General features: G+C 35.3%; 1 protein-coding gene across 1 annotated transcript in view; it reads left to right on the forward strand.

Moving 5' to 3' along the window:
- Positions 1-14,210, forward strand: part of LOC308243470 (disintegrin and metalloproteinase domain-containing protein 32-like) — a gene marked incomplete at both ends in the record, with an annotated part of 77,558 nt that overhangs the window by 21,754 nt on the left and 41,594 nt on the right. Inside the window, 4 exons of the mRNA XM_080659016.1 lie at positions 1,409-1,477; positions 3,926-3,997; positions 4,198-4,364; positions 9,579-9,660. Coding sequence (XP_080515142.1) covers positions 1,409-1,477; positions 3,926-3,997; positions 4,198-4,364; positions 9,579-9,660 — 390 coding nt within the window. The remainder of the gene's footprint in view (positions 1-1,408; positions 1,478-3,925; positions 3,998-4,197; positions 4,365-9,578; positions 9,661-14,210) is intronic.

Genomic DNA, 14,210 nt, shown 5'->3' on the forward strand with positions numbered 1-14,210 from the left:
TATGATTTGACATATGCATATGCATATAGTATGAAATGATCATCACAATAAGTCTAGTTAACATCCATTACCACACATTGTTCAACATCACTAATCATTAGAGAAATGTCAGTCAAAACCACAATGAGATACCACCTCACACCTGTTAGAATGCCTATTATAAAAACGACAAGAAATAATTAGTTTTGGTGGGAATGTAAACTGATACAGCCTCTATGGAAAACAGTATGGAGGTTACTCAGAAAATTAAAAATAGATCTATCATATGATTCACCAGTTCTGCCTCTGGGAATATATCCTAGGAAATGAAATCAGTATCTTGAAGAGATATCTGTGCTCCTATGTTTATTGCACTTTATTCACAATAGCCAAGATATGGAAGCAACCTAAATATCCATTGATGGATGAGGGATAAAGAAAATGTGACACACACACACACACACACACACACACACACACACACACGAATATCACTCAGCTTTAAAAAAAATGAAGAAAATCCTATCACTTGTGACAACATGGATGTATGTGGAAGACATACTAGTATGCTCAGTGAAATAAGCCAGCAACAGAAAAACAAATACTGCATGATCTCACTTACATGTGGAATCTAAAATAGTCAAACTCATAGAAACAAAGAGTAGAATGGTAGTTGCCAGAAGATGGGGACAAAGAAAATTTGGGAAATGTTAGTTAAAAGGTACAAAGTTTTAGTTATGCAGAGAGAATAGATTCTGGAAGTTTAATATACAGTAATGCAACTATAGTTAACAGTACTGTATTGTAAACTTGAAATTTGCTAAGAATGTTGATATTACATGTTCTCACCACAAAAAAGAAAGAAAATGGTAACTATGTGAGGTAGATATGATAATTAGCTTTATTGTGCCAATTATTTCACAATCCTATATAATAAAAGGCTAATATGCAAATCGACCAAATGGTGGAACCACCAGTCACTTTGCCGCGCACTGACTACCAGGGGGCAGACGCTCAACACAGGAGCTGCCCCCTGGTGGTCAGTGCACTCCCACAGGGGGAACATCGCTCAGCCAGAAGCCGGGCTCACAGCTGTGAAAGCCTCTCCCGCCTCCTTCTGCGGAAGTGCTAAGGATGTCCAACTACTGTGGCTTAGGCCTGCTCCCTGCCTTCAGTTGGACATCTCCCGAGGGCTCCCGGACTGCAAGAGGGTGCAGGCCAGGCTGAGGGACCCCCACCCCCCGCCCCGAGAGCACGAATTTCATGCACCGGGCCTCTAGTGTATACATATATAGACATCAAATCTTACACCTTAAATGCAACTTTATGTCAGCCATGCCTGAATGAAGATGGAAAAAGATGTAAAAGTTTAGAATAAACACTATGAAAGCTTTTATGTTTTTAAATACCATTTTTCTTTTCTTTCTAGTCACAATCAGCTGTTCAAGATTTAATTCCTCTTTATCTAGAAATGCATATTGTGGTGGACAAAGTTTTGGTATGTGTTTTTCTTTTAAATATTTGGTATGAATATATGTTTACCCCTTACTAGATAGGAACTTAAAGATTCTAATAGTCTTACTTGTAAATCATTTGAACAGTGAAAACATTTGCAAACGGGAAAAAACCACATAGTAAAATTATACTAGTTCTATCAGTAATGTTTTATTCGAAATCTTTACATGGTGCTTCATCTCTTCGGGGCTTCTGTCAATCCGTCATATTTTTTTATTGTAATATTTGTTTTACATGACATTCTTTAAGCTTTTAATTCTTGTTTGCACTTGAAGAGCAGTATGTAGTCTAGAGAATGTTTTGTCCTATAAAATATTTATTGGCACAAAAGTGATGATAGTGTAGCTATTTATGGGAAATGATTACATTAATGTCAGGATTTGTTTTAAGCAGTATTTATTACTGCACCTGTTCCAATCTTTTGTTTACCTGGTTTGAACGCACCTCTAGATGCCCAATTCCCATAAACAATTTGAACACTTCTGAACTTTAGGACCTTGGAATAATAACTTAGTTTGCACTCAGCCCGTTCTGGTTTTGTTTCCCCTATATTTCAAAGATTTCAGAAAACAGGGATAAAAATATATTTTCTAGATTTTGCTTCATTGATAAGCATTGGATTGTCACACCTGTGGACTACCACAGAGAATATAAATTATACTCATTACCAGTTCTATTTGTAGGATTGTAGAAATTTGCCAGGAAGCCAGAGTTGAGGGTCAAAGCCAGGTGAGATTTGGAGGAGGATATGATAATACTTGATTTATTAGCGTGTAGGGAAAAGGGTAAAGTGAACATTTAAGAGAAAATTAAGATACTTCCAATAAAGATGATTCAATTTCCAAGTAATGTTTTGGATTATGGAAGTCATTTTGTTTCAAGATTATGTTATAAATTTTGAGAGTTGTTTTAAAAGTTTATTGTCCAAATTGTCAGGTTTGCCAACCATATAATGCTGATTAAACATATCCTTTCTATGTTCTTGTACATATTTAGATATTCTTTAATAAACATTGATTGCCTCTGGTCTTATTTTGTTCATCAGTTTATTTTGTTCATTGGATTCCACATATAAGTGAGATCATGTGAAATTTGCCTTTCTCAGACTGGCTTTCTTTGCTTAGCATAATAATCTTCAGGTCCATCTGTGCTGTTGCAAAGGGTAAGAGTTTCTTCTTTCTTACAGCTGCATAGTATTCCATTGTGTAGATGTAACACATCATTTTTTATCTGCTTATCTACTGATGGGCACTTTGGCTGTTTCCAGATCTTGACTATTGTAAATTATGCTGCTATGAAAATAGGGGTGCATATGATCTTTCTGATAGGTGTTTTGGGAGAATCACCATTTAAAAATATAGTGTAGTGACTGGATTGCTGGTGAGAAAATCGGAGGAGGAACCATTTAAGAGATTATTTTAATAATCAAGGTATAGTTTATTAATAGGAATTAGTAATAGGAATAGAAAGAAAAGGACCATTATAAAAGTTACTGATAAGATTGAATTAGAAAGGCTTGTAAAATTAATTAGATTTATCCATTCACTTAAATTTATTGAGTATGATCTAGATGCCAGTTACTGTTCTACTTATTGGCTATCCAGGAGTGAACAAAACAGAAAAAGTTCTGCTCTCATGGAAGGTGTAGTATAATAAATGTGGAAGGTCATAGATGATAATACCGCTCGCTGTAGTAATGGAAATGTAAGTAGGAGCTGATTTCTTGAGTATGGATGAGGAACTTAGTTTGGATATGTTTAATTTGAGGGTCATGTGGAACATCAAAGTGATAGTGAACTTCAGAGTTATGATTTAATGTAGCCTTAACTACCCACAGTCACGACATTCAACTATAACATAACCACAAGATTCTTTTATGTTTTTCTTTTATAATAATAGCAATCTTCTCTTCCTACTCTTAACCCTGGCAGTCACTAATCTGTTCTCTATATCTGTGATTTCAGCAATATTGCATAAATGTTATCATGTAGTATGTATCCTTTTGAGATTTCTTTACACTCAGCATACTTTTCTTGAGGTTTACCCAAGCTATTCCATGTGTCAAAAGTTCAGTTCCTTTTTATTACTGAGTAGTATTCCATGGTGTGATTATACCACAGTTTGTTTAACCAGTTAACCATTGAGAGATATATGAGTTGTTTCTAGTTTTTGGCTTTTATGAATACAAGTGTTACAAACACTTATGTGTAGGGTTTTTGGCAACTTTCTAGAGTGGCTGAATAATTTTACATTCTCACCAGCATATATGAGTGATCCAATTTACATCCATTTTTTAAAATTTGTTACTGGTTTATTTGTAACGGTTCTAACCCCAAAGCAGCCTCAATCCTCTGAGAGTAGATGGAGGGTAAATCTTAAACATGTTGCATAACAAATTTGTATTTAATTTAAAATTAATTTTGTTTTTCAGTATGATTATTTGGGCTCTGATAGCATGTTAGCAACAGATAAAGTCATTGAAATTATTGGCCTTGTAAATTCAGTGAGTATTTTCTTTTTCATACTAATTTTGAAAAATTTATACTAGTTTTAAAATTATAATTTTTATTAACTTGATGTGGCATTTCTGAATAATTGTCCACATAAACTGAGCATAAATTTGTCAAAACATTGAATTAATTTTTCAGTCATTAAAAATAACACAAAGATAATTTTTTCATGTATTATCTCTTTTGTTTTTAGGTATTTGCCCAACTTAACGTTACTATTGTGTTGTCATCATTGGAGTTGTGGTCAGACAAAAATAAGATTTCCACAGTTGGTGAGGCAGATGAATTATTGCAGAGATTTTTAGAATGGAAAAAATCTTATCTTATCCTAAGGCCTCATGATATTGCATATCTATTCATGTAAGAATAATGTTTCAGTATTCTTAGAAAACAAAGACCTGAGATAATTATGTAGCTTTGTTTAGGGAATTTTATTTATTTCTGACTCTTCCAAAGGCAGAGGGGAAGGAAGGGTAGAAAACAGAAGTTTTTCAGAAGCAAAAGCTAATGATCATCACTGGTTGACTGGCCTCACAAGAATGTTAAAGGGACATCTTTAGCTGAAATGAAAGTATAAATCTCACTGATATATATCTATATATCTCCAGACTTAATATAATATAATGTTGTAAAGATGGAAGGATGGTGTTAATCACTTATCAAGCTACTTATGAAAGTTAAAAGACCAAAGTAGTAAAAACAGTCATAGCTACAATAATTTGTTAAGGTAAAAAGATTTAATTGTGACACCAAAAACATAAAATGTGAGGATGGAGGAAGCAAAAATGTAGTCTCATAATATGTATAAACTGAAGTTGTTCTCATCTTAAAATAGACTGTTACAAATATAACTTGTTTTATGTAAGTCTCATGCTAACCACAAAGCCAAAACCCATTATATGTACACAAAGGATAAGATAAAAGGAATCTAAGCATACTGTTACTAAATAAATAAATAAATAAATAAATAAGTCCCAAAGAAAAAGAGTAAGAGAAGAGGAAATGAAGAGTTATAAACAGCCAGAAAAAAAAAAGAATAAAATCGCAATAAGTACGTTGCTATCAATAATTACTTTAAATGTAAATGGAATAAATTCTCTCTTCAAAAGAATAGCTAAATGTATAAAAAACAAGACCCACATATATGATGCCTACAAGAGACTCACTTCAGATGTAAGGATGCACACCAACTGAGTATGAAGGGATTGAATAATCCATGAAAATGGAAACCAAAAGAATTCTAGGTTAAATATACTTATGTCAGACAAAATTTACTTTAAGGCAAAGACTATAAGAGACAAAGAAGATCATTATCCTATATAATAAAAGCCTAGGAGGCGTCGTGCGATGTTGTCACAAGATGGCCGCCACAACATGGCTGCTACAACATGGCTGCCCTCACGTCATCACAAGATGGCTGCCATGAGATGGCCGTCACAAGATGGCCACCACAAGATGGTCACCACAAGATGGCCAGCAGGGGAGAGCAGCTGGGGGCGATTGGGCTGGCAGGGGAGGGCAGTTGGGGATGATCAGGCTGGCAGGGGAGCAGTTAGGTGTCAATCAGGCCAGCAGGGGAGCGGTTAGGGGGAGATCAGGCTGGCAGGCAGAAGCAGTTAGGGGCAATCAGGCAGGCAGGCAGGTAGGCGAGTGGTTAGGAGCCAGCAGTCCCAGATTGTGAGAGGGATGTCTGACTGCCAGTTTAGGCCCGATCCCTGTGGGCCTAAACCAGCAGTTGGACATCCCCCAAGGGGTCCCAGATTGGAGAGGGTGCAGGCCAGGTTGAGGGACCCTCCCCTCCCCTGTGCACGAATTTCATGCACCGGGCCTCTAGTATAATGATAGAGGGGTTAATTCAAATACATATATCCTTTTTATTTATTTTTCTTGCCTACTTGCTCTGGCTAGTACTTCTAACACAATGTTGAATAACATTGGTGAGAGTGGGCAACCTAGTCTTATTCCTGATCTCAGAAGAAAAGCTTTCAGTTTTTCACTTTTAAGTATATCAGCTATTGACTTGTCATATATGGCTTATATTATGTTGAGATATATTCCCTCTATACCTACTTGGTTGAGAGTTATCATAATGGATGTTGAATTTTCTCTAATGCTTGTACTGCATATATTGAGATGATCATATGATGTTTATCCTTAATTTTGTTAATATGGATTATCACTTTGTTGTTTTTAGATGTTGCATCTCTGGAATAATCCTACTTGATCATGGTGTATTGATCCTATTCAATTAAATTTGCTAATATTTTGTTGAGGATTTTTGCAATTATGATCATCATGGATACCATCCCATACACGTATATTTTTTCATAGTGTCCTTATCTAGTTTTGGTATCAGGGTAATGCAGACTATGAAATAAGTTTGGAAGTGTTCTCTCCTCTCCTTTTTGAAAAATAGTTTGATAATGATTGATATTAATTATTCTTTAAATGTTTGGTACAATTCACTTGTAATGCCTTTTGGTCCTGGGCTATTGTTTTTTGGGAGATTTTTTTCTTTAATTTCATTGCTAGTGATTGGTCTGTTCAGATTATCTGTTTCTTTCTGGTTCAGTCTTGGATGGTTATATGTTTGAAGAAGTTGATCCATTTTTCTAGGTTGTCCAGTTTGTTTCATGGTCTTCTTTAATGATCCTTTGTACTTCTGTGGTATCAGTTGAAATATCTCCTTTTTTCATTTCTGATTTTATTTATTGGGTTTTCATTCTCTTTCTTTTAGATTTGCCTGTCTAGAGGTTTGTAAAGTTTATTTATCCTTTTGGAGAAGCCAGCTCTTAGTTTCACTGATTATTTTTTCTCTTTTTTAGTCTCTGTTTCATTTATTTTCACTCTGATCTTTATTACTTCCTTCATTTTACTTACTTTGGTGTTTGTTTATTCTTCTTTTTCTAGTTCCTTCAGTTCATTGGTTCTCAACCTTTCTAATGCCACGACCCTTTAATACAGTTCCTCATGTTGTGGTGACACCCAACCATAAAATTATTTTCATTGCTACTTCATAACTGTAATTTTGCTAATGTTATGAATCGTAATGTAAATATCTGTGTTTTCCGATGGTCTTAGGCGACCCTGCTAGCAGTTCTCAACCTGTGGGTCACAACCCACAGGTTGAGAACCGCTGCTGTAGAGCCTAAGACCATCGGAAAACACAGATATTTACATTATGATTCATAACATTAGCAAAATTACAGTTATGAAGTAGCAATGAAAATAATTTTATGGTTGGGGCTCACCACAACATGAGGAACTGTATTAAAGGGTCATGGCATTAGAAAGGTTGAGAACCACTGCTTTAGTTGGAAAATTATATTGTTTATTTGGGATTTTTCTCATTTCTTAAGGTAGGCCTCTATAGCTATGAACTTTCCTCTTAGGACTGCTTTTGCTGCATTCCATACATTTTGGAATGTTGTATTCTCATTGTTATTTGTTTCAAGGTAGGTTTTGATTTTCTGTTTGATTTCTTTTTTGATATATTAGTGTTTAGTAGAATGTTCTTTACCCCATGGATTTGTATTTTTTCAATTTCCTTTCTATAGTGGATTTCTAGTTTCCTGCCATTGTGTTTAGAAAAATGCTCTATATAATTTCAGCCTTTTTGAATTTATTGAGGCTTGTTCTGAGACCTAGTGTATGGTCTCTTCTGTGGGAGAAATACGGCTGAGGGCATCTTTCTTAGCACTGAGCTGTGCTGCTTTCGGGGAATGGTGACGTGACTAAATTGAAACTATTCTTATCTTCTTTGGAGCATCTGTTCTTGGATTTTAAAAAATATATATTTTTATTGATTTCAGAGAGGAAAGGAGAGGGAGAGAGAGGTAGAAACATCAATGATGAGAGAGAATCATTGATTGGCTGCTTCCTACACACCCCCTACTGGGGATCGAGCTGCAACTGGGCATTTGCTCTTGACCAGAATCAAACCCAGGACCCCTCAGACCGCAGGCCAATGCTCTATCCACTGAGCTGAACCTGCTAGAGCTATTCTTGGATTTTCTTTTTCACTCCAATGGGGCACTGTGACCTTTCCCCTGGACTCCTGGACTCTCACAAAGTTATTCTCACCTGTGGGTGGTTGTTACAATCATTGTTGCTGTGGGGACATGGTGGCTGAAAGCTCTTATTCTGCAGTCTTGCTTATGCCAATCCACAAGATTAATACTAGTACATTATCTCCACTTGCTTGTAATTTACAAGGGAAAAAAAGGGTGGGATTGATTCAAAGTAACATTTAAAAGTCAAATTAAAGAAGTGGCAATTAAATTAGAAGTGGGAAGGCAAAGTTAGGCACACTTAAATTCATATAAAGGAGGTTTAAAACATCCCAGGTTATGGAATCAATGAGATTAAAATAATTTCTGGTTATTTTCAAAAACTATGCACTTACATATAAAGTGTATGTATGCTCATGGTTGGAACTATAGCTGAACCTTTGAAGGAGGTTAAGGATATCAGAAACATTGAAGAAGTAAAACATTAGATCTTGACAACTGATTTGATGTGGAGACTAGGTGGTGGGCAATATTCAGTAAAAACTATTATTGAGTCCAGCTCATCAATGGTATGCATAGATTTTTTTTGGTGGGGGGAGGTTACCTAATTAGAGAATATCTTAGACAAAGAAAGAGTGTAAACAATATTGGAATGTAAAGCCAAAGTTGGGTGTTAGGAGCAAATACTTGAAAACAAGTGCTGGAGGGGTTAGGTATAAACAATAGCGAGAGACATAATAAGGCAGCAGTAGATACACCACGCAGTTGTGAAATAAAGTGCAGTTGACACCAAAGGGGCACTTCAGATTAAGAATTGAATACCAAGCTTGTTTACATATATCCTGGAATGTTTGTTTTGATGGGGGCTCTAAAGATGACATTTATGTTGGGAGCTTTTATACGCTTGTGGTTGAGAGTATGGGTTTGGATTCAGATTGTCTAAATTCCAGTCCTTTAGTGGCACTTACCATTTGTGCTACATTGAGAATGTTACCATATTTAGCATCTGATGTTTGATTTTTTAAAATGGGCATAAGAATAATATATCTGGCTTATTTGAGTATTAAATGGAATAATTTATATAGATCTCTTAAAATAATGCTATTATTACACAATGATTTATATGGGCTCTTACTCAAAGCAGAAATAATATTATGTTGTAGAATAAGAAAGTTATTCTTCTGAAAAACTGATGAGCTTTTCTACATGAGGGTGAATATTTTCTATCTATACATTAAAACTATTTTTTGTTGTCATTCAGAAAAATGCTTATAATTAAAATGTTTGATTAAAGGCTTTGGTACACTTAACCAACTGTGATGAAAACAGTAAAGGAAACCAACAAAACTTGGATTCATTGGATATGTTTTAGAAATCCAAAGTGCTTACTTTCATTTAATTAAGAAAACCTTCTTAATTTGAAACAATTAAGTACACATGGAAGATTGTACCTCAATTTGCTTCAGACTAGGATTTTATGAACTACAGACAAATTTTTAGCAGGAATTCTCACATTTGAAATGTTTGTTGAAATGAATTATTAATGTATACTTATTTTATTTAGGTATAGAGATTACCCAGATGATGTGGGAGCAACATTTCCTGGAAAGATGTGTAGTGCTAATTATTCTGCAGGGATTGCTTTGGTCTGTAATTATTTTAAAATTATATATTTAAGAATTACATAATATTATAGCATTATTTTATATAGTTTACATTTATATTTATACTTAGAAATTGCATTTATTTTCAATAACTTAAAAATTTGAAGCATAAAAGAAAATTTGAAGTGTACAGAAGGAAACGTATTCTGTATAACAAGTGTCTTGTTGCCATTATTTAGAAGTTAAAAGTGAAATAAAAATATCAAATGTATATGCATTCTTTAACATATAGAATAGTGTATCATGAAAAATTATCTGCAAAGAAATTTCTGTAACCCGCATAGAATTTTGCTTATAGACATAAAGTTGGAGAAATAGTCTAACAGATAAAATAGCTTCAAAATAAAAACAAATGAAAAGGATAATAAAACAATTATAAAATATTTCAAATAGTATTTAGAATAAACTTCTATGTGTATTTTAAATATTTATAATACTGAAATATTTTATATAAATAAATTATTGGGACAATTAGGTGCATTATAGAAAGGTGAAGTAATTGTTGAGTCACTTACCCACCCTATTCATTCTTTTAAAAAACAACTTTAAGCCCAACTGGCGTGGTTCAGTGGTTGAGCATCAACCTCTGAATCAGGAAGTCATGGTTCGATTCCTGGTCAGGGAACATGCCTGGGTTGCAGGTTCGATCCCCAGTGGGAGGCATGCAGGAGGCAGCTAATCAATGATTCTCATCTTTGATGTTCTATCTCTCTTTCCCTCTCCCAAATCAATATAATCAATAAAAATATATTAAAAAAAAACAAGTTTAAGTACTATATGTATTTTTAAGTTAGAAAATAATTTTATTCATGTCGATTTTTTAAAGTACATATGAGAACGTATAAGGAAATTCATATAATCTGGCCTTTTCACATTCAGGAAGCAATCACTATACATATTTAGTCCACTCTATTTATTATGTATACTAGAGTCCCGGTGTACAACATTTGTGCATTGGGGGTTGGAGGGGTCCCTCAGCCCGTCCTGTGCCCCTTTGCAGTCCAGGTCCCCTGGGGGAATGTCTGCCTGCCGGTTTAGGCCCAGGCCTAAGCTGGCAGTTGGACATCCCCCAAGGGGTCCTTAGTGCTTCCGTGGAGGCGGGAGAGGCTCCCACCACTGTCGCTGCGCTCGCCAGCCGTGACCCCAGCTTCTGGCTGAGTGGGGCTCCCCCTGTGGGAGCACACTGACCACCAGGGGGCAGCTCCGGCGTTGAGCATCTGCCCCCTGCAGGTCAGTGCACGTCATAGCAACCAGTCATTCCACCATCCGGTCAATTTGCATATTAGGATTTTATTATATAGGCTATCCTTATTATTTTAATATTTATAAAAATATTTATTAAAATAAAGTATTACATATTATATGTATATATACATATTATGTAATGCATATTATACATAAGATACTTTTTAATATTTATGTTTTTGTTATTTATATTTTATTATTTAAGTAATACCTATTTACCTTAGACAATGTCCATTTATTATGTGCTATGAAAAATAAGAGATGTAAAATAGCTGTATACTTCTCATATCCATTGTCTATAGAACTTTAGTACTTTATATACAGGTTGATTTAATAATAAAACCAAGAGATAGGATTTTACAGTATTTTGAATATATAAATAATATTAACTATTGAATAAAGAATATATTATTACCAGAGGCCCAGTGCATGGATTCATGCACCAGTGCGGTCCCTTGGCCTGGTCTGCACCCCCTTGCAATCTGGGACCTGTTGGGAGATGTCAGACTGCCAGTTTTGGCCCAATACCTGCAGGCCAGGCTGAGGGACCCCACCAGTGCACGAATCCATGCACTGGGCCTCTAGTATACATATAAGATCTTTGGTCAATCTCTTCCCCCCCACCCCCCGCCCTTCCCTCTGAGATTCATCAGTCTGTTCCATGTTTCCATACCTGTGTGTTGAGCATTTGCCCCCTGGTAGTCAGTACGTGTCATAGCTACTGGTCAAATGGTTAAACGGTCGCTTAGGCTTTTATATATATAGATATTAGCAAAGAGCTTTGACAGAGGAGGATCTTTTAGGCGTCAGGGTCTAACACAGGGGTGGGCAAACTTTTTGACTCGAGGGCCACAATGGGTTCTTAAACTGGACTGGAGGGCCGGAACAAAAGCATGGATGGAGTGTTTGTGTGAACTAATATAAATTCAAATAAACATCATTACATAAAAGGGTATGGTCTTTTTTTTTATTTCAATAGTTTTATTCATTTCAAACATTTAACAAGAAGAATGTAAACACTAATTATTATAACTTGAAACTTCAAAAAATGGAGGAATCATAGCACAATAACATACCTTATATTGAAGATGGCAAAGGCAAAATAAAATTGCCTAACAAAGGAAAGGTACAAAAGCCTTTCAAATTAAACTTAAATATAATAAAATAATTTAAAACTAAAACAAATAGAAAAGAACAAAATGTGTAAACAGTAAATTAAACATTTTCTTTAGTGCAACTTCCAAATTATGCCCGGGACGTAGATGTAGATGGCAATGTAGACTGGGTTGAAAGGTTTTTGGTCTTTAGAACATGAACTTCAGTGGGAACAGTGTTGTTGGTCTCCTTTTTAGCTAATGCTCTGATACTGTGCTCTCCAGGGGCATGTCTCCCTACATCACCATGATAACGTGTCTACGCATTCCCAGGGTGATGTCGGGGGACGCGTCCATGGTCGTTACAAGGAGCCTCTGGAAGATTGAGAGGTTGTTCCTTCTACTGAATGGGTGGATATAAATCGGCCCCTCAGAAGGAGGAGCTGCAGCCGTGTTTCCCGACGTTGCCATGTTAACACTGCTGCTGGTGAAGGAGCGGAGGGGAGAGCAAGAGAACCCTCCGCTCTTTCGGCTCCACGGGCGGATAGAACAGCCGAACGGCTGGTCTAACAGCTTTGCCCACGGCTGGTCTAACAGCTTCTTAATTTTTTCTATCTTCTATTGGCAAAACCTACTGCCACAGAAAATTAAACCTCCTCTTCCTCTCCTTGGAACTGTTTGCTCTTTTTCTGGAATAACTCTGGAGGTTTTTTTTAAAAAATAGTGTGAATAAATGGTAAACATTGAGTTATTTTATTAATGAAAATATTTTTGCTTTCCCATCACATCTGATTGATAACTTGGCTAGGTGTAAAATCCTAGTTTTCAGATCTTTCTATCTTAGCATTTTGAAAATTGATGTATGATGTTTCTGTCAAGTCATTTTGAAGTGAAAGGATGGCAAGGTAACTTGAGGATATTTGTAGGAGAATTTGAACTTGTTAAGGAAGGGGAGAAGTCAATAAGGAAGTTAGGAGCAGTGGAGATTTAGAAATGAACGATGGTTGGGATGTGCTGATGGGTACATGATTGTTGGAGTTGAGGTGCTAGAGGAGTGATCAGGAAAGAAATTAGGTGGTCAGGATGTACTTTATAGAAATTATACAGGGGCCACAGTTATTGATAAAGATCTGTTGACAAGGCTTAGGGTGTGAACTATTAGAATGAGTGGCTCAGGTTGAGTGTAGGATAGAATAATTGAAGGAGGCTAATTCAGGAATTATTCTTTCACAAAGTTTTTATAGTTATACTTTTACAAAACCTTTATATTTCTTTGTTTAATAGCTCTTATGCTTTTACCACAATTGAGTATTTTTCTAAACAAGAATTGTTTTTATGCTTTAAGCATAATATAAATTGTATCTTAATGTCATTCTGCAATTTAAATTTTGGTTTCCACTAATAATTTTGAGATTTATTCATCTGGCACATGGACTTTTAGTTAATTTTTAATGACTTTATTTATTTATTTTTAATTTCACAGATAATTTTATTTCAAGTGCTATTAGGCCTAATGAACATATACAGGTGACTGTGCAATGTGATTAAGTGAATATAAATCAATGAAGCTCATTAAAGTGTGGCACATAGTAAGAGCATTATGTTCTTATTATCATCACTATTATTCTTATCATTATTTCTCTCCTTGATTATGGACCCCTAATCATAGTAGGGGTTTAATGGTAAGGATAAATGGCATGCACATTTTTGTAATAGAAGACAGATTATGTTGTTGGTAGAGATAAAAATCTGTAGGAATCCAAGGAAAGGAAAAATAATTTCAGACTGGAGATAAGTATTTAAGACTTATAACAGGGAAGCCCAATACCCTTATTTCCTCAGTATGCAAGACTTCACTTTTAATAGAAATTTAAGATTCACTACAAAATTGAGAGGAAAGTACAGAGATTTTTCCGTAATATCCCTCATTATTAACATTCCACACCATAGTGGTACATTTCTCATAAATGATGAACCCATTGACACATTGCAATCACCCAAAGTTCATGATTTACATTATGTTCACTTTTGGTGAGTCTTGACAAATGGACAGGGACATACATTATCATTACAGTACCACACAGTAGTTTTACTGTACTCAAAATGCTTTGTGTCTAATTTTTACACTATCGTGTGATATTTCATTATATAAATATGCATCATTGTAACCTTTATGCTTTTCATGAGCATTTG

This window comes from Plecotus auritus (genome assembly GCF_963455305.1).
Source record: "Plecotus auritus genome assembly, chromosome: 3".
Lineage (NCBI taxonomy): Eukaryota > Metazoa > Chordata > Mammalia > Chiroptera > Vespertilionidae > Plecotus > Plecotus auritus.